At 35.8% G+C, this 23,681-nt stretch overlaps 1 protein-coding gene across 1 annotated transcript in view; it reads right to left on the bottom strand.

Annotated features, from left to right (window-relative positions):
* The window catches only part of LOC137487330 (uncharacterized), a 202,115-nt gene that overhangs the window by 65,763 nt on the left and 112,671 nt on the right, over positions 1-23,681 (bottom strand). Inside the window, exons 9-20 of the mRNA XM_073920131.1 lie at positions 21,509-21,553; positions 20,739-20,774; positions 20,065-20,100; positions 19,533-19,586; positions 13,301-13,354; positions 11,350-11,439; positions 7,876-7,917; positions 7,198-7,314; positions 5,131-5,166; positions 4,703-4,747; positions 4,472-4,525; positions 2,971-3,012 (exon numbers count right to left, since the gene is read on the bottom strand). Of these exons, the coding sequence (XP_073776232.1) occupies positions 2,971-3,012; positions 4,472-4,525; positions 4,703-4,747; positions 5,131-5,166; positions 7,198-7,314; positions 7,876-7,917; positions 11,350-11,439; positions 13,301-13,354; positions 19,533-19,586; positions 20,065-20,100; positions 20,739-20,774; positions 21,509-21,553 (651 nt within the window). The remainder of the gene's footprint in view (positions 1-2,970; positions 3,013-4,471; positions 4,526-4,702; positions 4,748-5,130; positions 5,167-7,197; positions 7,315-7,875; positions 7,918-11,349; positions 11,440-13,300; positions 13,355-19,532; positions 19,587-20,064; positions 20,101-20,738; positions 20,775-21,508; positions 21,554-23,681) is intronic.

Raw genomic sequence — 23,681 nt, 5'->3', positions numbered from 1 at the left:
CATTATAACATGATCCTTCAGAAACCATACTAATATGATGATTTGCTGCTTAACAATAATTAATATCAATGCTAAAAAGTATATATGCAAGTTATTCAGGATTCTTTACTAAACAAAGTTCAAAAGGTTAGCATTTATTAGTTTTTTTGTTTCTCTGTGGTTGAGACACTGGTTGTCCATTTATTTATGCTTTTGAATTGCATTGTGAAACCCTGATCTTTATTCCACAACTTTTAACCTTGAAAAGTTCAAAAAGTGGCTTTTGTAGACCATTGTGAGGGATGTAAACAAAAACAACAGTGCCAACGTATTTCCTGTTTTATATTTTTAATTTCTATAGCTTCCGAGAATCCAAAAAGAGCCACATATTGATTAAATATTTTTGATAGCTGTTTTAACATGACGTTATGATTGAATTACTTCTTGTCACAGTTATGAAATAGTTTGATAACAGGCAGGTAATGTTTATGGGCCAATGACATGACCACATTGAAATGGTCTATTAACATTTTTAATAGTTTAGTGTATAGTACAGCCTGCACATTTTGTTATTTTGCAGGCTTATAATCTATTTTATATATTTATATATACAATATTTCATATATATATATATATTTTTTTTTTTATTCATTATATTATTTCAAACTACTAAAATGTCACTTTGTAAAACTGTATAGTTAATTGTCAAAATTAAAAGTCAACAGCGGAGATCAAGGTCCAATAATGCATTTCACAAACATAAACAATTGGAAAACACTTGTGAATTACAGAATATGGAAGCAGATATTAGTTAACAGATATTTTTACAGTGTAGAGGGTAGGTTCTGCACATGTAGTGGTTAAAACAAAAATCTATTTGCCAAACTAGGCTCATTGGTGCCTCAGCCTAAAATTGTGCAAAAACACATTGTTCCGGGTACGTTCGTTAAGTACATAGGTCGTTAATACGTTCGATTTAGGTAAAGACGTCAGCTGACCAAAATTCAATGTCTAACCAGCGTCTATGGACAACGTTATTTTGACATCCAATAACAGCATCTAAATACGTTGCTATTTGGTTGATTTAGTTTGAGTTAGAAAGTGACCAAAATTCAACATCTGATACTGTAGATGTCAGAGTGGTAACATCCACACAGCGTCTAGGTGTAACATGATTACACGTTGATATTTGGTAAATTTTAGGTTAGACATTAGACACTGACATGAGCCTGATGTTGGGTTCTGACGTCAAACCGATTTTCATTTCCAAACAAAATCCAGTGTCCCCACAAAGTTGGGGTACAACGTTGATATGACGTCATGTTAACATCCTGTCCCTGCAGGTTTATGTTACACATTTCAGATGACAAATCCACTAGGGGGCATTACTTTATTGTTGAATCTGAAATACATTATTTAGGGTGAGGTTTTTTATATATTTCAAATAATTTAACCTAACCCTTATCCTAACCACCTTCTCGTACACATCCACAAGAAGGTGGTGCTTGTTCAGTCCAAATCACCAAGCAAACCACTGAGCTAAACTATTCCCCAAACTTAATCAGTAGTGATTAAGTTTGAAAAGTGCATGTAGTTTACCTTGATTTTGCATTGCTTTTATCTCTTTTGTGAAACTGTGCTGCTTCTGGGATCTCATCAGTTATTCATACAGTTATTCAGAACAGTTATTCATACGATGGTAGATTAGTGAGCCAAACAGATTCATCAATAATACAACCCTATTACTGGATTAATGTAAAAAGAAACAAAAGTTGTCATCATACTGCCCCGGTTGTGTTCATTTTACCTAGAAACTCAAGTCAAACTTATGCTCAAGTAAGTTTTTTTTGCGGCTTCAAAAAATTTAGACAGATGTACATATTTTCAATTAGCTTGTGTTGGCATTTGGTTTGTATGCCATGTACCATTACATCTAATGTACACTGAAAAAAAAGATTATTCTTTGTAAGGTAAGTAGTTGCAATCAATGTATATGGGCTGAATTTAAACAAAATAAATTTAGTAATGTTCAACTTAATTTGTTTGTTTAAATTCATCCCATATTAATAGTTTGCAATCACTTAAAAAATAAATCCAATAAATCTTTTTTACAGTATACATAGCATGACAATAAGTTTGCTTGCTCATTTGGCATTGAAGTACTGTATGTTTTGACACATTCCTCTTCTCTGTGTACGAAGGCATACTCATTACAGCGCATTAGCTACCCTAAATAGCTGTTGTTGTGTCTGACAGTTCACTCCTCAGAATCTCACCGCATCAGTAGTATTTGAGCAAATGGCCGTTTATCTTGTCAGGCGCTCCTTTGGTTGCAAAGATACGAATACAAGATGCCCAAACAGAGACACGAAGAGTGATGGAAGAGGAAGACAGAACAGAAAGTACTTACAAGCCTGAATTAAAAGAAGAGCGAGGAGTGAGAGATGAAAGGAAGTTTCTTTTTCTAAGTGCTGAATATACATGAATGCAAGGAGTTTCAAAGAGAGCAATAGATCACAAAATGAAATAATTCATAACGCAGCCCTTAAAAAGTTCGATTTCCGATATAAAAATTGGCTTTATATTCCCTCTGGCTACAGTCTGTCATTTGTGTCTTGTTACGGAAGTATTTTGGAGGAAAGGCAGAGTCTCTGAAAAGAAAGTTTCACCGAGGAAGAAAAAAAAAACAGATGCTTGCTCAAGGTAACAAAGGGTTAGATCTGTCTTAAGATCCACGCTCGATCTGACTGAAGGGAACAGAGTTTTAAATACACTTTTTGTGGTTTGAAATGTCAGGTTTCAAAGACAACAAAAGTCTTGCTGACATGAAAGGAAACTTTTTTGGTGCATGTGACCTAACTGTAAACTCAACATTTTATTTATTTATTTAAGCGCTTATCATTATAATTTCATACTTTCTAATGTTCTTCATCAACTAAACTGCGGTAGACGTAAATGCCCAGAGGGGGAAGATAGATGAATAAACTGTACCTTCATTAATGTCCCCATGTCTCCAACCATTGGTAGTGCTGTCTGAAAAAGGAATTGCAATTAAGAAAAGCATTAGATAAAGCATTAGATGAAATGCAATGCAAACAGAAGTAGAGGTGCAACTGATCACAACCCACATAGCAACATTTCTCCGGCGCAGCTCTGGCCCATACAACCTGCTTTTGCTTGGCTGACATGCTGCAGTAAATTACAGTACATGACTGGACCAAGTCTGGCTTCCAGGCAATGGCCAAACATGGACCATATCTGGGTCAAGTGTCAGCCAAGTAACCTATAACTGGACCTGAACTGGATCAGATAGGGCCAATCTGGTTTGTCACGATTGCAATAAAATTGATAAACCCATGAAGCATTGCGCTTTAGGCAGACTATGGGCATGTTTTTCTCAAAGTGAGCTGATTGGTAGAATTTTTTTTTTTTTACCTTAATAATTTTAATGTATTTTAGATGTGGATCAAGATAGGCCAAACTTTCGTGGCCAACGTATCAATTTTAAACATTTGGGCCAAATACTACACCGGGCATAAAACTTGTGTGCTGCCTTAAAGACTGTGCCAACTCTGCCAAGCCCGGGCCATGATTGGCCCACATGCTGTATGCCAGCATTACCAGTTTTATGCCAAATCTAGGCCAGAATTCTTTCCTGCCAGGGAAGACTCATATTTCGTATAACATTACAGTTTCTGAGTCACGGATAGGATTATTTACAGAAACACTTCATCTGAATTTCAAACATCATTAAAGACAAGCAAACAGTCAGTATTAAAATAATATTAGCAGGTAAATGTAATAATTAAAAATGAAAAATCAACACTGTGTAGTTTCAATATTTCAAAATGCATATTATAGATCCAGTGATTTTATTTTTGGGGTGGCAATTTTAATAATATCTGTGGCCCCTTTATACTTTTTAATGGATGGATAGAACATAATGTTACGTTTGAGTTTTCTTTCTCAGCTGTTTTGACATATTAGTGACAAATAAGTGTTTTTCTATCCAGAAAGGGGTAAAAAGAATGAGACTGCTCTCAGATTGCATAAGATTATTGTCATCTCTTGAGTTTAGATACGTTAAATTGCTTAGATCTTTATTGATGATACAGACGATGACTTTGCAATTAATAAACAGATCGTGTGCATCCTGAACTATGATCTGTACAGCCTGATCTAACGAGGAAAGGTAACTCTTTTACGTTTTGTCAGTTTAGTGGCTAATTCATATAAACTCATATAAAGTTCAGTCGTACAAAAAAATTAAGCTAGATAAGCAAATCATGCTAAATTGGATGAATGAGATGAATTTATACGAATTAGCCACTACATCAAAAAGTTATGAATTATTGTGAGATGTGGTTGGAAACTTTACATCCTTCTCATGGAGTGTGAAACCAATGTTGTACATTATTGTCATTAGTGGAGGAAACATGAAGTAGTTGTATATTACCTAAAATAAGTATGTCATTAAAAATGCTTTACGAACCGGTTCTCCGGGAGGTCCAGGGAGTCCTGGTCTTCCTTGTGGGCCTGGAGGTCCCTTTCAGAAAACAAATACATAAACGGATATAAGATATTTCTTAAATATAATTCTATAGTATCTAAAATACAATTCATTATTATCAATTTCTTGATATTTATTTTTATTAGTATTTGAAATATGCACACTATTATAGGCTCAATTCCATGCAGATAAATATAAAAAAACACTTCTTACCTCAATTCCTGGTACTCCAATGGGTCCTTGAGGTCCCAGAGGACCCTATGTAAATAACATGTAAATTTACTTTCTTCAACACATTTAACAAAATTAAAATTTTTACTTATTCCTATATATAATATTGCTGTGTAACTATATTATGCACAATGGCATTTAAATGATGTGCTTGGTCTATTTATTGTATTGTATTGCACATTAAAAATATATTTTTGATGCTTGTTCAAACTACTTATTTAAAATGAGCTGAAAACTAAATTCTTAAGATTTTTTTTTTTTGGGACAACTTCATAGATTTATGTTCAGTCTACTTAGATTTGTTGACTTAACTGATTTGTGTTGGATCAACATAAATTAATTGCGTGGAAAAAAGCATTGTTTACAAGGTGTGTTGTATTGTATTGTATTGTATTGTATTAATCCTTTACCTGACTTCCTGGTTCCCCTTTAGGTCCTGTCAGACCCTATAGAAAAAAAAATATAACAATAAAAGTACTGCCTGATATGCATTTATTAAAATTCCAAAACCTGAATCTACTTGAGATGCTTCTTTATAGTGTGAACTCTGTGGTTGTCTGTGGGAACAGTGCTGTATGTGGGATGCAGAATCATGATAAAACAGACTGCACTATGTATTTCTGGTGAAAAGTTAACTTTTCCTGGAGTTCAGCCCAAACTATTGCATAATTAAATCATCGTTTACTTCTTCCTTTCTGTAAGCATTTAAGTCATTCCAAACTGGTATCACTCTGTCATACAGAATAAAACCGCTGTCAAGCTTCAAGTTGTTCACTTGGCTTGTAAACTATATTCCAAGTCTTTTGAAGCCTACCATATTTGCGTGCCTGGAACAGCCTGATATTTCAGGTTATTTCCTATTGTGTGCCACAAAAGAAAGTCTGAGAGTGAGTAAACTATGACAGAACCATCTTTTTTTGGGTGAACTTTCCCCTTCAACGGGGTCCTATTGTGCTTTTTTCATTTTCTTCTTCCTTTAATGTATAACGTTGCTGTTTGAGTATGAAAAAGAGCTAAATTAACAAATGAACATCCAAGAAAGTTATTCCCTGTACCAGAAAGCATAGTTTCTGAACTGAGCTTTCTTCCAGGAATGTACACATCACAATATCACACATTTGAATAAGTTTAAAGGGGGCAGAGACTGGATGAGTTGCATTAGTAGTGTGTTGTCTACAAGTCCAAGGCATTCTGATTCATGAATCTAATATACTGATTCACATACACTTTTTACATTTATGTGCATGTGCAAGCTGTAATGGCTCCACCTTATTCTGGAAAGTGGGCGGGGTGAGGGATTTTGATTTAAACTAACACACACATAACTGAGGGCTCTATTTTACTGGTCTAGGTGCAAAGTCTAAATAGCATGGCGCAAAAGCATTAAGAGCGTGTCCCAAATCACTTTTGCTATTTTAAGGATGGAAAAAAATGCTCTGTGCTTATTCTCTTAATGAGTTATGGGTGTGTTTTGAGCATAATATGCATTAAACCAATTAGAGTCTCATCTCCCATTCCCTTTTAGAGTCAGTTGCGTTGCTCCATGGCACATTTGCTGTTTACATGGTGGACTTTGTAAGTAGAAAAACTGAATGCTTCACTAGTGAAACAGTTAAACAGAGCATCTGTGTGAGGATAAAGAACAAACCTCCTCCATCCGGCCTCTTTACTTTCTTTTTACTTTACTTTTACTCTTTGCTTTAATCCTTTACATTTGTAGATAAAGAAATAGTGTTGTACACCCTACTCTAAAGACATCCATTAGCCTTCATATTTAATTTAGTTTTTTAAGCGCAAAGATTTGTTTCAAAACTATTTCTAAATTCAGTTTTAAATTCCAGCAAATGAAAAAATAAACGTGTGGTCAAAATACTGAGTAATATCCAAACACACGTCCTATTCTTATGCCCCATTTGGTGATGTAGACGTCTGTAAAACCCGACAGATGGACAAATTTAAACTTTTATTTGTTATTAAAACAAATACTACTACTAATAATAATAACATTATAATAAAAATGCAAATTGTTATGAATAAACTGAAACAAGCCTCCTGGACATGAAGAAGGTATGGAGTGTTATTTATATCTATGTAGTAAATAATAACTTTGTAACATTTTAATCCTTTAGTTTTTTTTATATATGTAAATATTTTTGTGTATTGCTACACACCTCCTTTATAGACCTGCACACTCATGATTCTGCAATGTAGCCAAATGGATTGGCTATTTAAACCACATGGCACAAAACGTTAAATTAGGGTTGCTCTGGTCTGAAAATAGCACCAAATTGGGCCAAACACATCTTGCGGCTTATTGCACTGGGTGTATGATAGAGCCCAACATGTGTTTTCAAAGTGTAATTTAAGATTGTTGACATGTTTTTAGCTGAAACTTTACAGAGACTTTCTAGACAAGGAAACAATCTTGGGAGTTTGCAAGGGACGTTGATGTTAAAATGCACAGACAGAATACTTACCGGAGGTCCAGTGATGCCAAAACCAGGTTCACCTTTCTCTCCAGCGTCTCCAGGCACTCCTGGTACACCTCGTTCACCCTGGCAGAGAGAAACCCGCAAAAAATTAATCCAGCCAAACTAAATTAACTCAGGGTTGAGCATCAAGCCCAAAACTCACAAAACACAGTCATCAAGTTGTGCCAGTTTATGCAATAAAGATTGGCTGAATAATTACTGTGGTTTAAAATAAATTTGTTGCCATAGCAACATCACGAACATCATGTAGTAATATACTTAAAATTAAACCCTCAAAAACAGATGCTCACACAGCAGTAAAATAAGAGCTTTAACGAAGCGTTCTCCAGAAGCAAATCATTTATGACAGCATGTAACTGGCTTAAAGGAATGTTCAGGGTTCAATGAGAGTATTACCACAGGAAATTTCAACTTGTAACTCAGTTTGAACCTGTAAGTATGCTTTTTAAATTCTGTTTTGAACTCTAAAAATGAGTCAAACTGATTTTCTGTGGTAATCAGCAGCATGTCACAGATGAGTTTAGCTACTCGCAATGGATTTTGCACTATTAAAATGTAGACTTTAAGACATAATGAAGCACAGCACAGGTAAATATGATGTTCCTTTGCAGATAAACTTCACAAAACTGAACACCAAGGAGAAAGAACCTTTCTGTGACCTACCTTAGGGCCCCGTAAACCTCGCAGACCAGATGCAACCTCCTCCTAGTGCACAGGAGAAAAAAAGGCCAACCCAATTAAATGTTAATGTATAATTCTTGGAAGTTATGTTCTGTAAATTCAGTTTTAGATAAATTAATACACAAACAAACAACCCACAAGTGATGAACTGAGAAAATCAAATAGGAACAGTGGTTAAATATTTTCCATACTAAAATAATTTTAACATGCCAGATAACTCACTGCTGAGAAAAAGGCCAAATTACATTCATTCATTTATTTTCTTTTCGGCTTAGTCTCTATTATTAATCCAGGTTCGCCACAGTGGAATGAACCGCTGCCTTATCCAGCACGTGCCTTATCCAGAACTATTTATGCAGCGGATGCTCTTCCAGGCCAACCCATCACTGGGAAACACCCATACACACTCATTCAAACACATACACTACGGACAATTTAGCCTACCCAATTCACCAATACCACGTCTTTAGACTTGTGGGGGAAACCAGAGCCCAAATTACTTAAAATGAATAGCTTGTAGCTTGACAAGATACAACCTCAAAACAGCTTCCGTTGCATCCCTAAATATTGCATGGTCTTGTTTTCCAAAGTTTGCGATAATTTACAAAAATTTTTAATTGTTTTTCTCAGTGTGATTTGCAAGAGATACTTTAGGAGCTGACAGTGTGAAAGACGTATAGTAAGCATTATTTGCTATATGCCACTGATGGAAAATTGATTTTTTTTTTGCAGTCAGCAAGAATTAGATTAGCAAGTAGTTTTCGCATTGCAGGAGCAGCAACAGCAGGCAGGTAAATAGACATTTGGTATGCCATTAGGTCGAAATACATGATACGAAAGTAAATAAACACAACAAGAGGGAACTGAGTGGAAAATAGGGTGAAGATAATAAGGCTACTACTACCACTACTACCACTACCACCACTATTACCACCACTACCACTACTACTACTACTAATAATAATAGCAATAGTAATAATAAAAATACTACTACTAGTACTAATACTACTACGACTAATAATAATATCTGTAGGTATTACATTGGTTCAACCATGTACTTTTCTCTCTCATCTCTCTCTCTCTCATCTTTTAAAACAGATGTGAAGAAAGTGACTGATGACTTCATGTATATTGATTTCAGACCAGCAAGCCATCATTCAACCAATCAACAAGTCTTCTATCTGCCCACCACTCATCTGTCTATACACTTCATCCTAGATCATTTGCCACCATCATTAATATGCAGTTTATCCCATTGCCTTTCAAAACAAACATCTTTTCTTAGGTCAGATTTCAGCTGGTACTTCACTATAATTATGTTTGTTTTTATATGTTTATTAATCTTTAATATAAGATTAATGTTCACTCTTTAATAACTTCCCCTTCCTCAAGCTGCTGGCATGCTTATTGGAATGAGGGCCATTTCTCTTAATTATTTGTCACAATATAGAGGAAAAGACTGTTTTAAGCTCTTTAATTATGCTGATTTTAGATATTGTTGACATACTGTTGACATGTATAACATCTCAAGATCTAGTATTAACTTCATTCGAGATGTGAAGTATTAAGAATTGTGAAAACTGAGTTATGCAAAAACAAAAAAAAAGTGGTCAGCACCAATCAAACTATGTTCTGCAAATACTAAGTAAAGAGTAGTCTAACTGAGTTTCAGACAGATTTTAGTACTTTGGCAAATACAAGACCTGTTTAGATGTCTTCAAGATGCAGAAATGCCTCCATTCAATATTCTTGGAGTGATTTAGGTGGACATGCACAGCTATTGAATTTTTAATGGTGGTTTTACCCTAGCAGACTTATAGCACAAACAGTATTTGATTGTTAACCCTTGTGTACTGTTCAAATTTACTACCCTGTTATTATGTTCATGCAGATTTTCCCCCGTTGACTTCCATTATAATGACATTTTTTATTGTAAATCCATGAGACCATACAATAATACATTCTTGTTTGTTGCTGGTTTTCCCTGTTGGGAAGAGGTGAATGTGTGATTTTTTTAAAACTTTTGGTTAAACATTTAATATAAAGTTGAAGTCAGAATTATTTACCCTCCTTTGTTTTTGTTTTCTTTTTAAAATATTTCCCAAATGGTGTTTAACAGAGCAAGGGGATTTTCACAGTATGTCTGATAATATCTTTTCTTCCGGAAAAAGTCTTATTTGTTTTATTTTCGCTAGAATAAAAGCAGTTATCATTTTTTTTTTATATTTAGGTCAACATTATTAGCCCCTTTACACTAGATAATATTTTTAATAGTTTAGAGAACAAACCATTATTAGACAATAACTTGCCTAATTACACTAACCTGCCTAGCTAACCTAATTAACCTAGTTAACTTTAAGCTGTTACTTTAGTCACTTTAAGGGCCTACTCAAACTATGCCATCCGTACCGTGCCCAGGCCCGTGTCCCGGATCGTTTGAGAAGTGTGAGTGCGCTGAATCGGGCTCAAGCACGGTTCACTTGGCCGGCCCTGGCCCAGTTGGAAGAGGTGTGCCTGAGCCCGGTTCACTTGGGCTTTGGCGGGGTACGCTTGTGTGTGAGTGCGAAATGCGCCAAAGCCCGAAACTGAAAGCGAGACGTGACTTTTAAGGGGCTGTTTCATATGGATTTATTAATAGTTCTTACTGTTCAGTGAACGCAAACTGCCGTAGTTTATTAAAGACGCAAACCCCTCACTGCACGACAGCTGCACGGCTTCAGCAGATTTACGGCTTTATGATTGTTTATGAGCGCCAAAAGTGGCGGATCTGTTCGGCGAAATATCTGACTGCGTGTCCCCGCATCTCTAAGGACTGTTTGGCGAAATATTTGACGGCATATCAAACGACTGAAACGATATAACTAGAGAAATCTCCACTGTGCTGGTGAGTGAGAGAGTGCTTCTCACTGAACAGCGCAGCAGCGATGACGCAAGCGTGCCAAAGCCCGTTTGTGGTGTGAGCACGGGCCGTCGGGGGAGACGGGAGGGGGGACAAGCGTGCTTTGGCCCGGTTCGAGGCAACTGTACCTAGTGTGAGTACGGCCTGAGCTGTATAAAAGTGTCTTGAAAATATCTAGTCAAATATTATTTACTGTCATCATGGCAAAGATAAAATAAATCAGTTATTAGAAATGCGTTATTAAAACTATTATGTTTAGAAATGTGATAATGTGTCCTTTAAACAGAAATTGGGGGGAAAATAAACAGAGAGGCTAATATATATATATATATATATATATATATATATATATATATATATATATATATATTTTTTTTTTTTTTTTTAGCTGTTCTTTAATGTCAGCCAACATCATTTTGTGGGTCTTTAAAGAATCAATTCAGTACACCTGTACTGTTTTGAAAAGACCAACTGGAATCGACCATTGAAATTCTAGTTCTGTGACAACACTAAAGTTGAAGTTAAAGAGAAAGGCATGAATGGTGTTTTGTACCTACCCCACCGCAAAGTCCGACAGAGCAGGGCTCACCAGGCTCACCCTTGAGGCCAGGGGGTCCTGCTGGCCCCGGCGCTCCGCCTGCATCGCCCTGCAAACACACAACGACAGCTGGCATTTAGAGGCGCTGTCACCTCCGGCTTGTTATCTGACAGGTTGTGGAGAAGTGCACAAATGCACACACACATGCTTCTCTCCACACGCACATACACAACAAGAGCTGGACGTAAATATCACAGACATCTGGGCCAAATGCCACCAACCTGGAGTCACCTCACGCAGCTTCAGCGGTGAGACAACAGAAAAAAAGAGCTCTCCACGCTGAACTCACTCACCTTTTTATAGACGCAGTAATGGCTGTGCAATCTCAATCTGTCATTATTTTGAATCAATTTTGACTTTTATAATATAAAAGCAGTCTAAATAAATAATTATTATTTTATCATTTATTTGATATTAAGTATTATTACTGGAGGACATTTGAAATATTTTATTCAGAAACATAAAAATCAAAATAATTATTTGAAAATATAATTATAGCAAAAACAATTCTTAACATACAGTATATTATAATATACATACAGTAATATAATAACATACACTCACCGGTCCCTTTATTAGGTACACCTGTCCAACTGCTCATTAACACAAATTGTTTCAGAAACTGCTGATCTACTGGGATTTTCATGCACAACCACCTCTAGGGTTTACAGAGAATGGTCCGAAAAAGAGAAAATATCCATTGCGGCAGCTCTGTAGTGCTAATGTCTTGCTGATGCCAGAGGTCAGAGGAGAATGGCCAGACTGGTTCCAGCTGATAGAAAGCAACAGTAACTCATCAATACAACCAAGGTATGCAGAAGAGCATCTCTGAACGCAAACACATCAAACCTTAAGTCGGATAGGCTACAGCAGCAGAAGACCACACTGAGTGCCACTCCTTTCTGCTAAGAACAGGAATCTGAGGCTACAATTTGCACAGGCTCACCAAAATTGGACAATAGAAGATTGGAAAAATGTTGCCTGGTCTGATGAGTCTCGATTTCTGCTGCCACATTCGGATGGTAGGGACAGAATTTGACATCAACAACATGTAAGCATAAATACATCCTGCCTTTTATCAACGGTTAAGGCAAATCTGCAACAACTGCGTGATGCTATCACGTCAATATGAACCAAAATCTCTGAGGAATATTTCCAGTACCTTGTTGAATCTATGCCACAAAGTATTAGGGCAGTCCTGAAGGCAAAAGGGAACCAAAGCGGTACAAGTTAGTTCTACCTAATAAAGTGGCCAGTGAGGGTAAATGTAATAACTTTATATAATACATGATAACAATATACACAGATTCAATTACATAACTTAAAAATTACATAACTTTAAAAAAATATCAAAATCAGAGTTAATTTTATATTATTGAGATAGTATTTGATTTTTTATTCTATAAATTAGTTTTTATATTAAATTATATCTTAGATTTTCTTTTTCATTTTAAAGCATTAGTAATTTTGTTGTATTCTTAAAATACTGTATGTCTTATTATTGTACTTATTTTAAATATAGTCATTTAATTCAAAAAGTTAAACCATGTATTAAATAAATTTCATTTTATTTCTGTTAATGTACATATTTTAGGTAACAAAAATGGCTGAAGTGTAATAATTAAAAAATTACGTAAAACACCAGTTATTATGCTTACCAGTATCTGAACAGAAATGTCACATTTTTGACTTCCACAGTACCCAATAAATAACAACCAAGCATTAATTCTGTGAGACGCCTCAAACTATTTCAGCACCCAGCTGTTTATCAGCTCACAGCTGGCGCAAACTCTGGAAATGTGCAAGCAAAGCACAACAGTTCTTCTGAACAAAACCTTGTACCTCGACATATGCCGAAACATGGGAAATGTCACATCAGAAACATGTAGTCCCAGTGAGATGTACTGTACCTTTTCTCCTTTCATTCCATCTTTCCCAGGGAGTCCTATCAGACCGGCAGAGCCCTGGACAAATCAGAGATAACACACATTCAATTCAGTGCTTCCTCAGTGTTCATTTTAATGACCAATCTTTTTTTTTTTTGTCTCCTGGAAATAGGACAATAAATATGACAAGAAAGGACAATCTGGTAAAATACCCAATCAGAACTATGACAAGGAGGTTAGAGGAACATCTGAACTGTAAGCAAGCATCTTTTCAATGTTTTATTAAACATTTAAAAAGTCAATGTGCGGGCAAGAGAAAGATAAGAGCAGATGTGGATAAACCAAAAGCACACACATTGAAACACTTCTCTGAGACATGACTTTATTTTAATTTTCTTTTTTTGTCATTTTGACAAATTACACTAAAGTAGATTACTTTTACCTACTGTTTTATTTTTAGGTATTATGCTAACGGTACTAAAAACTTTTTTAATTGGGCAATGCACAGTTCTATTTTAAACTAAGATTTTCAGGCAAATAGGAACATTTGTATCCTTTCTGCTTTATTTACATGACTCCACCTGAAAGCTAAAGCCTTTGAGAATGATAATAATAACACATTTTAATTAGCATAGCAGTATAATACACTAAAAGTATCCTAACTAGGTAGCAATAAACGTTTAACAAATGTTATTGAAAGAAAGCTAATTAAACCATATTGGTAAATAGAGTTAAAGAATAAAACATTTGTTAAAATTTTTATTGAGATGGATTGCTGGTGATTGGATGGATGTTGGCCTGATTGGCTTTACATGGACATAAGAACAATTTAAACCTATTTAAATGATTTAAGACCAACAACACAATTATTAAGGGATTTATTTATTTTTTTTAAATCCGCAGACAGCTTGTCTGTACTGCATATAGGTTAGGACTAAATAAATTTGCTCCATTTCTGCAAGCATTTATTTATCTTCTGACACATTGGAAAGTAAATGTAAAAAAGAAAGTAAAAAAACTTTTAGGTGGAGTTGTTGCTGTGAGTAACACAGGAGTATAAAGTTGCAAAAGTGAGCAAGTTTATAGGCTGGGAGATATGCCAAAACGGCTAAATAAACATGCTGTGTGCTTTGAAGCAAAGCAATCTGGAACATGTACAAACTGACATTAATCTTTAACAATGCTGTCCAAAAGCAGAGCATCCAAAACTACTGCTGCACAATGTCAACCACCATTTTACAGTAGCTGACTTGATTACGTGACTAAAAATGCATCGTTTCTTTGAAAGTCTCAATTTTCAGTCCACACTGGGATTTGAAAACAGAATTTTTAAATGTATCCACATTTTACATAGTCAATTTTTAAATTTTTTTTGCAGTAATAATGTTATATGTTTAAAAAAATGTTTTAGTGTGGACATGGCCTAGAAGATATAGGTATATCCCTATCTACAGTAAATGAAATAAATATTAATATAGTACAGTATTTCATTTAGTTTTTTATGGGGCCGGGTCACGGGGGCAGCAATCTTAGGAGAGAACCCCAGACACATCTTTCAGCTCCTCCAGGGGGATCCTGAGGCTTTCCCAGGCCAGCTGAGAGACAAAGTTCCTCCAGCGTGTCCTAGGTCTTCCCTAAGCCATCCTCCTGGTGGAACATGCCTGGAACACCTTCCTAGGTAGGCGTCCAGAAGGCATCCAAAAGAGATGCCCAAGCCACTTCAGTTGACTTTTCTCGATGTGGAGAAGCAGTGGCTCTACTCTGAGCTCCTCCCGGGTGACAAAGCTCCGCACCCTATCTATAAGGGTGCGCCCTTCCACCCTGCGAAGGAAACTCGCTTCGGCTGCTTGAATCCAAGATCTTGTCCTTTTGGTCATGACCCAAAGCTCATGACCATGGGTGAGAGTAGGGACGTAGATTGACCGGTAAGCCAAGAGCTTTGCCTTTCGGCTTATCTCCTTCTATACCACATTAGACCAGTACTTCGACCACATTACTGCTGCCACTGCATCAATCCGCCTGTCAATCTCACGTTCCATCCTTCCCTCACTCATGAACAAAACCCCAAGATACTTGAACTCCTCCACCTGAGGTATGGACTTTCCTCTAACCTGGAGATGACAAACCACCTTTTTCAGGTGGAGCACCATCATGATTCTTATCCCAGCCACGTCAGACTCAGCAGCAAACTGCACCAGTGCATGCTGAAGGTCTATGTTTGATGAAGCCAACAGAACAACATTGTCTGCGAATAACAGATAAAATCTTGTGGTCGCCGAAACGGACTTCGCTTTGAAATTCTGCCCATAAAAATTATGAACAGAATTGGTGACAAAGGGCAGCCCTGCTGGAGTCCAACATGCACTGGAAACAAGTTTTACTTACAAGTTTGCACACAGCAATGCAAACCAAACTCCTACACTGTTCATACAAATACAAGACAGCCCTTAACAGAGCGCCTCTGACCCCATACTCCCACAGCACCAGTATAGTACAGTATACTGCAAAAAATGTGTTGCTCACTTAAAGTTTTTGTCTATTTTCTAGTTCAAACATCTAACAATTTTTAAATCAAGAAGAATTTTGTAGACACATACACACGTTTCAGAAATAATATCTCAAAATGAAGTAATTTTTTCCTTAAAACAAGCTAAATAATCTTATTTCAAAACAATAACGAGATTATTTTGCTTACTGGCAGATTATATATCTAGGTTATAACAATACACTTTATGAAAAGTGTTTTAATTTATTATTATGTCAAAACAGCTAAATCTGTCTTTGTATTGTTCATATGTTTCTTCATGCTCATCTATAACCAAACTCATTAGATATCAGCTTTCCTCGAGAGAGAGGAAAAAAACAAGTTGTCTCCCTTTTAAACTCGGCCCCCCACAGACTCTTTTGCCCCCTGATTATTAGTGATCAAGCGGCTGCAGATAGCTAATGGACTACAAATCCGCCATTACATAGACTACATATTCTGTCATGCACTTTGTAGTCACGCGTTCCTGTTTCCCTTTAATAACATGCAAACACATAGCCGGAGGATCATTATAGACTGATTACATGGACTTTAAACAAACACATCTTTGCAGATTTTTGTTTAACTGTATTGTGAACAACGCATTTTCCTTGCCTTGCCGGTTTTGACCCTCGCGTTGTTTTATTTGTTTACTGTTTATTCCTGTTTGCTGCCTGCCTTTTGACCATGCGCCTCATTGATGACCATGACTCTGGATTGCCTGTATTCAGCTGAAGTCAGAATTATTAGCCTCCCCCCCTGTTTATTTTTCCCCCAATTTCCGTTTTAATAACTACTTTTCTAATGACTGATTTACTATATCTTTGTTATGATGACAGTAAATAATATTTTACTGGATATTTTTAAGACACTTTTATACAGCTTAAAGTGACATTTAAAGGCTGAACTAGGTTAATTAGGTTAACTAGACAGGTTGGGGTAATTAGGCAAGTTATTGTTTAATGATAGTTTGTTCTGCAGACTATCGAAAAAAAATAGCTTAAAGAGGCTAATAATTTTGTCTTTAAAATTGTTTTAAAAAAATTAAAACTGCTTTTATTCTATCTGAAATAAAACAAATAAGATTTTCTCCAGAATTTTGTTTTATTTTATTAAACATACCGTGAAAATTTCTTTGCTCTCTTAAACATAATTTGGGAAATAATTAAAAACGAAAAGAAAAAAAATGAAAGGGGGCCTAATAATTCTGAGTTCTTGTGTATTCATCTGTTGTAAATCTCTGTTCATAGTTAATACAACCTACATACAATGTTCATAGTGTATCCATTTGTATATATCACCATAGATATTTCAATAATTGCACTTTATAACTTATACCTGTCTTCTGCACTTGCTTCTGTTGCACTTCTGGTTAGACCAGGACTGCATTTCGCTGTCTTGTACATGTGTAATGACAATAAAGTTGAATCTAATCGAATCTAATCTTTAGTCGACAAATCTAGAATAGCAAACTAAAACGATTCAGACTGAGATATAACTAAAACTAACAGCATTTTAGTCAAAAGTCTGAAACCAAATCTTAATTAGCTGTTAAAATGAACAGTGCTCTTCACTTGTGGTTTGATCCCTTTATTGCAGTGTCTTCCTGGAATACAGGCAGATGCTTGTTAGCAGAAGCAGGTGCAGAGAACAGATTGTGATGCTGATGCGTTTTCCTGCCACACGTAGAGAACTCAGATGTACCCGTCCCCGCAAATTAATTTCCAGATTACCGATTGATTACTGATTGTCTGTGCAACAATTTACAGCTCCGCAGCCTCATTCTTCTCTCCTTTGTTATTTATATGCACATCGTCTTTCTCTCTGTGTGAGCAAAATGAGTGGGAAAACTAAATGGAAGTGGAAAGCGTGATTAAAATAATACTCGATATTTGGTGTATGACTCAACATCATTACGCTGAGGTGTTGCCAGAGCATTGCTATGTGGTGGCAAGGATATTCTAATGAGTGTTTCCTGAGTTGCTATGCTGTTTTTAGGGTGTCAACAAAAAAAAATAATCTTTGAATCTTGATGATATTAAAAATAAAGATGCATGAACAACCAAAAAGAAGTTTTCACAGTAATGCCATAGAAGAATTCATTTGTTTTAGTGAAAAAAAATATTTAAAAAGCAAAAATTTTTAACAGTTTGAATCTTTTGTGTAATAAAAAGGTTATTTGGATGATAAATGTACTTCATGGAAAGAAGTACCCTTTAAAGACCCTTTATTTTTAAGATAGCCTTGGCACCTATTTAGTGTTTCTGCAGGTTTCACCAAGTTAAATTTAAGACCTTTTAGGACATTTTAAGTCCATTATTAATGACATTTCATAGTTATATAGGGCTAAGCACAAATGATTTCTTTTAAATGGCTAGGTTGAAATGAATTTTTAATTAAAAAAATGTTATTAGGAACATATTTTAAATATTCTAGCAGGCTCTAGTTGTTTACATAAACTATTTTCAACATAACTTTTGAAAGGAAAAAAATGGAGAAATCTTTAAAAAACTACACTAAACAAAATTGGCGGCATGGTATCTCAGTGGTTATCACATCAAGAAGGTTGCTGGTTGGAGTCCTGGCTAGGCCAGTTGACATTTCTGTGTAGACTTTGCATGTTCACCCCGTGCTTGCATGGGATTTCTTCCGAGTGCTCTTGTGTTCCCCCACAGTCCAAAAGACATGCACTATAAATGAATAGGATGAACTTAATTGGTCGCACTGTATGAGTGTGTGTGTGAATGAGTATGTGTGTATGGGTATTTAAAGACTTTTTAAGGCCTAAAATGTAGTTTTTAGATTAAAGACTTTTTAGGACCCAGCGAACACTCTGCTATTGTTCTATTAAGAACTTTTCATGGTTAGTCATGGTAGAAAAAGTTCTTCAAACTATGAAACTATTATTAATTTAAACACTCACTAAAAGGTTCTTTGGTTAACTAAATATGGTTTTCATGGGGTATTCACTCTTAAAAATAAAGGGGGTGCTATATTAGACCTATTTTTAACTTGCACAACACATTTTAATCCGCAAACAGTTGTTTGACCATTGTCGGTTTTGTTTTGTTATTTTACTTCTAACATCTGATATCCAGATATCCTGATATTTCTGCCTATGGAGGGAGCTCTTGGATTTAATCTAAAATATTGTAATTTGTGATCTGAAGATGATCGAATGACAATCTATCTATCTATAGCAACCACTTCTCAACATTCTTCACAATATCGTCTTTTGTAGAAGAACAGAAGCAAGAAACTTGAGTGTTTGAAGTCTGAATAAAAGAATTGTCATATTTGGGTGAACTACCCTAGTAAATGGCCCACAATATGGATATTTAAGATAATCTTTTGTCATACTAGAGATACATAGAGAGGAGCGTGTGATATCATTGATCGCAACTGGTCTCCCATCCGTAATCGTTAGTAAGCCAATGAGATTAATTTGAACTCACCATAAATAGCCTGTCTAGAATTACTCCATTATCTTCATTGTTCAAAGAATCCCCCCCAACCCACCCCCTTTTCCTCCATTACCAGGGGGAGCTCTGGAGATCTACCTGTTCTCGTACCACCTTACATGCTCATTGACCTTGTTGGAGCCTTGAGCTCAGTTATCTCCGACATGCCCGGACAGCATGCTAATGTTATCAAGCAATATCTAAATGCGAACTTTTGAAATATGAACTATAAAATACATTTCTACAATTAAACAATACTAATAATGCTTACCGGATCTCCTTGAAGACCACGAGGACCAACAGGACCTGGCGGACCCACTTTTCCCTGTGAAAAACAAACCAAAAAAAAAAAGACATGTTGAAATCTCTTCAATTGAGCATTGTGACCTTATTTCAGGTCAAACTCTACGTCACTAGATGAAATGTGTAGAAAATGTGAAATTGGTTTGTGCCTCACTCTGACAAAAGGGAATAGGTGAAAACATGCTCTGAAAGCTTCAGCTACTCCAGTTTATTCTAAAATCAAATTGAAGCGTTTGGAGTTTTCTGAGCCAATAAAAGCCCACAATCAGATGCTTTTTGTGACCTTGGTTAGAACGACACAACCTATTTAACCCAGCTTCAGGAACTGGTCACTTAACCAGCAGGATTTGTGGATAACTGCTCTCTTGCTGTTTCAAGCATGTTGACAAGTGCCACAATAATCCCTTCATACTATAGTAGAAAGACTTTAATGCTCTTTCTATTCTGGTTAAATCACACAAGATGTCAGAAATGAGCTTTATGGAGACGGAAGTTCATACCTCAAGTCCTGGTGGACCTGTCAGTCCAGCAGCGCCCTTTATGAAGAAAGGAAAACATGAATAAGTAAAAGTAGAAGAAAAAGGGAAAAAGAGCCTTTTTTTCAGAAATTGGGGCCATTTTCTAGAACAGGGGTCACCAAACTTGATCCCAGAGGGCCGGTGTCCTGCAGATTTGAGCTCCAACCCTAATCAAACACACCTGAACAAGCTAATCAAGGTCTTACTAGGTAAACAATCAGGCAGGTGTGTTGAGGCAAGTTGGAACTAAACCCTGCTGGGACACCGGCCCTCCAGGACAGAGATTGGTGACCCGTTCTAGAACATTACTAAATAAATTTGCATAATTTAATCTGAAAAGGGTAATGCTGATTTTACCAGGAGAACCGGGCAAATAAAACAAAATAAATTTAATTAAATAAAAATTCAACAAAAATAATCAAATAAAACATGTACAAATTTTATTAAACTAGTATTGCAGATATTGTATTACATTTTTATAAAAAAAAATGTATTCACAAGTAAAATAAAACAGAAGCACATATGTTAAAATTATAATTGTATAATTGCAATCATTATTAACAGTTTATTATTGTAAAGAGAAAATTAGAGAAATTACATTTGCTGTACAAGTTGACTGCACTGCACAGATGAACTAGTAATAAATTATTATTTACCTGTAGACCTTGTGATCCGTCAGCCCCCTTTTCACCCTGGAGAAACAAGAACAAAAACTGACCACCGTGTACAAAATCCCATTTTCAAAAGAACCCACAGTGGAACAACAGACTATCAAGGTCGAAAAACACCTTTTTATGTGTCCGTGCTTTTAAAATACCATTGAGTCCCTCCTTTAAAAACCTTTTTGTGACTCCACTAACATCTGACAGATCGGTCAGAATTTGTCTGACTTGCTGTCCATTGTAATCATTACATTTTTTTTTCCGCAGACAATGCCGCCACAACTTTGAACAGTCAACAGAAGTCTCGCAACATTCAATTCAATTCAATTCAGCTTTATTTGTATAGCGCTTTTACAATGTAGATTGTGTCAAAGCAGCTTCACATAAATGGTCATAGTAACTGGAACAGTGTGGTTCAGTAACTGGAACAGTGTAGTTCAGTTTTTAGTGTTTAAGTTCAGTTCAGTTTAGCTCAGTTCAGTGTGATTTAATCATTACTGAGAGTTCAAACACTGAAGAGCCAATTCATCGATGCGTAGCTCTACCAATCCTGAACCATGCAAGGCAGTGGCGACAGCGGAGAGGGAAAAAAAACTTCACCTGATGGGAGTGAAGAAAAAAAACCTTGAGAGAACCAGACTCAGTTGAGCACGACCATTTTAATTTCTCCGCTGGCCAAAAGTCTAGTGCAGAACTTCATTCGTCGTGGTAAGATCTTACAAACTGTTGTGAATCCATGATAATATTAGTGGTTGCTTACTAACCTGGTCTCCTTTCTCTCCTTTCTGGCCTTTCTCACTGCCTTCCCCCTCATGGATGAGAGAAAGAGAGGAAAAAACAACATAATCATGCATAGAGGTTATTTATCAAGGGTTTGCACGGTTATATTTCAACTGACTACTGTAGGCTATTTAAACAGCTCATATGACTGAAAATATTTTGTAATTGCACTGCAGTCAAAAAAAACTTTTGGAAAAAAAGAATTTGTAAGATACATACATATATGTATACAAGTTCATTTATAAATGATAGATTTGCATTAGAAAAATATCATTAAAAAAAAGCTAACGCTAAGAAAAAAAAATAAAGATTCAAAATTACTGTTTTAAATATTACATAAAAAACAAAACAGCATTGACAACACTATTTCACACTGAAAAAAATATCTAATTGTTTTGAATTTCGCTGTCAATCAGGAAGGAAGCCTAAAGTTTAAAGGGACGCGAGCAGGGAAGCTTGTTCTCTTGCTTTTGTGTTGCTTGCCTTTTTGCTGTGTGTGTATGTGTTTTGGCTTGTGTTGTGTGCTATTATGTTGATGATGTTGATGTGACTTTAGAGTTTGATTTTGATCTTGTTTAAATTTTGGTGCACTGTTACCGTCTTGTTACCATGCTTATTTCAATATCCCTGATCTTTGGTGCACACATTTCCCATGGAATCGAGGAGTTTCTTGCAACACGCAGAAAACTCCACTGTCTAAACACACTAGTTTAGAAGTGAGCACCATTTGCTGTAAGTTTTCTACGTATCTTTTTGTAGGAAATGTAGTATTAGATATTGCCTGCAAATGCTGAAGATGTTTTGTTCGTTCATTTTCGATTAGGTATTTTGGGGGTTATTTTCAGCTAGTTTTGGGGTTTTTGTAATATTGCTTTCTTTTATTTGGCACCACTTGAAATTCTTTTTCCCCTTTAATAACACACATTAAACTATTTATTTTCTTTTGTAAGATTCCAACTTGTACATAATATTTTTAAATGTTTTTTTTATGATATTTATTTTGCTGTTTACTTTTTTCACTTTTGTAAATCAATTCAAGTTTTTTTTTCTTTTTTTTTTTTGCATTATTTGGTTGTCGTTTTGCTATTTTGCCACCAACTCACTACAAACTGAGTCACATCAAAATGTTACCTCTTTAACCCCTTGAGCTAAACTTTAAAGTCGTAACAGTTGTGATTAATCTTTTTTTTTATCGTTTTTGTTGTTAGTTCAGCTTTTAAACTGCACTATGGGACCTTGATGTGTCCTCTGGCAAGTTTGTTTAAAAAAGTGAGTCTTTTGGCATTGTTAATAGTAAGTGTTGTCAAGTATGGTACAAAAACCTGGTAATAAACTGCCAGCAACTTATTATTTTGTAAACTTGTTATTTTACAGACTACTTATACAATATATTGTTTCAAACTACTAAAATGCCACTTTATTCAACTGCAAAGTTAATTTTTTTACATTAAAATTCGACAGAGCGGATGCAAAGGTCCTATAATGCAATTCATAAGCATAAATAAATAAAAAACACCAGTGAATCTCAACATACAAAAACTGTTACTTAACAGACTTTTTTTTCACACTGCATGTACAGTAAATGCAACGAAAAGCCTAACATCTCAACTTACAGGTCCAGAAAGCCTCAATCCATGTGCTGTCATGACCTAAATGAAGAAAAGACCATCTTTAATATTAATTTGAAGCAAGACTGTTACAATAATGATCATACAAGGCACCAAATAAATCAATTTTGGACTGTAATGGACCCACACAAAATGGTAGTTGTTCAAGATTTCAACATTCTTTATACGGATCATCAAAGACCTGAAGATTGAACATTTTCTAAGATCCCACTTCAGTATTAACCTCAGAATCTTCACACGATAGGAAACAGAAGCTTCCTCTTGCTCTTTCTCAACCGTCTGGACGGCCTCGACACAAAAGATTAGCATTAATCCAGGGCTTATGACATTTAAAATGGCAAGAGCCTTTTACTGCGGCAAGAGCCCAGCAAACAGCCTCTTCAGGCATCAGTCAGACTCTCAATCTGCTTCATGGCTTTTTCCATTTAGCCATTAGACACCAGCAGTTCTAGTAGTCTGTCAGTCAATCTGACGGCTTTCAGTCAGCAGTGCTGGAGGATTGTTTTGTTGAATCCATCTACTGTGTTAA

This window comes from Danio rerio, chromosome 13, assembly GCF_049306965.1.
Source record: "Danio rerio strain Tuebingen ecotype United States chromosome 13, GRCz12tu, whole genome shotgun sequence".
In the NCBI taxonomy this organism is placed as follows: Eukaryota; Metazoa; Chordata; class Actinopteri; order Cypriniformes; family Danionidae; genus Danio; species Danio rerio.
Note: the sequence above shows the minus strand (reverse complement) of the source record. Positions and strands in the feature narration are given on the sequence as shown.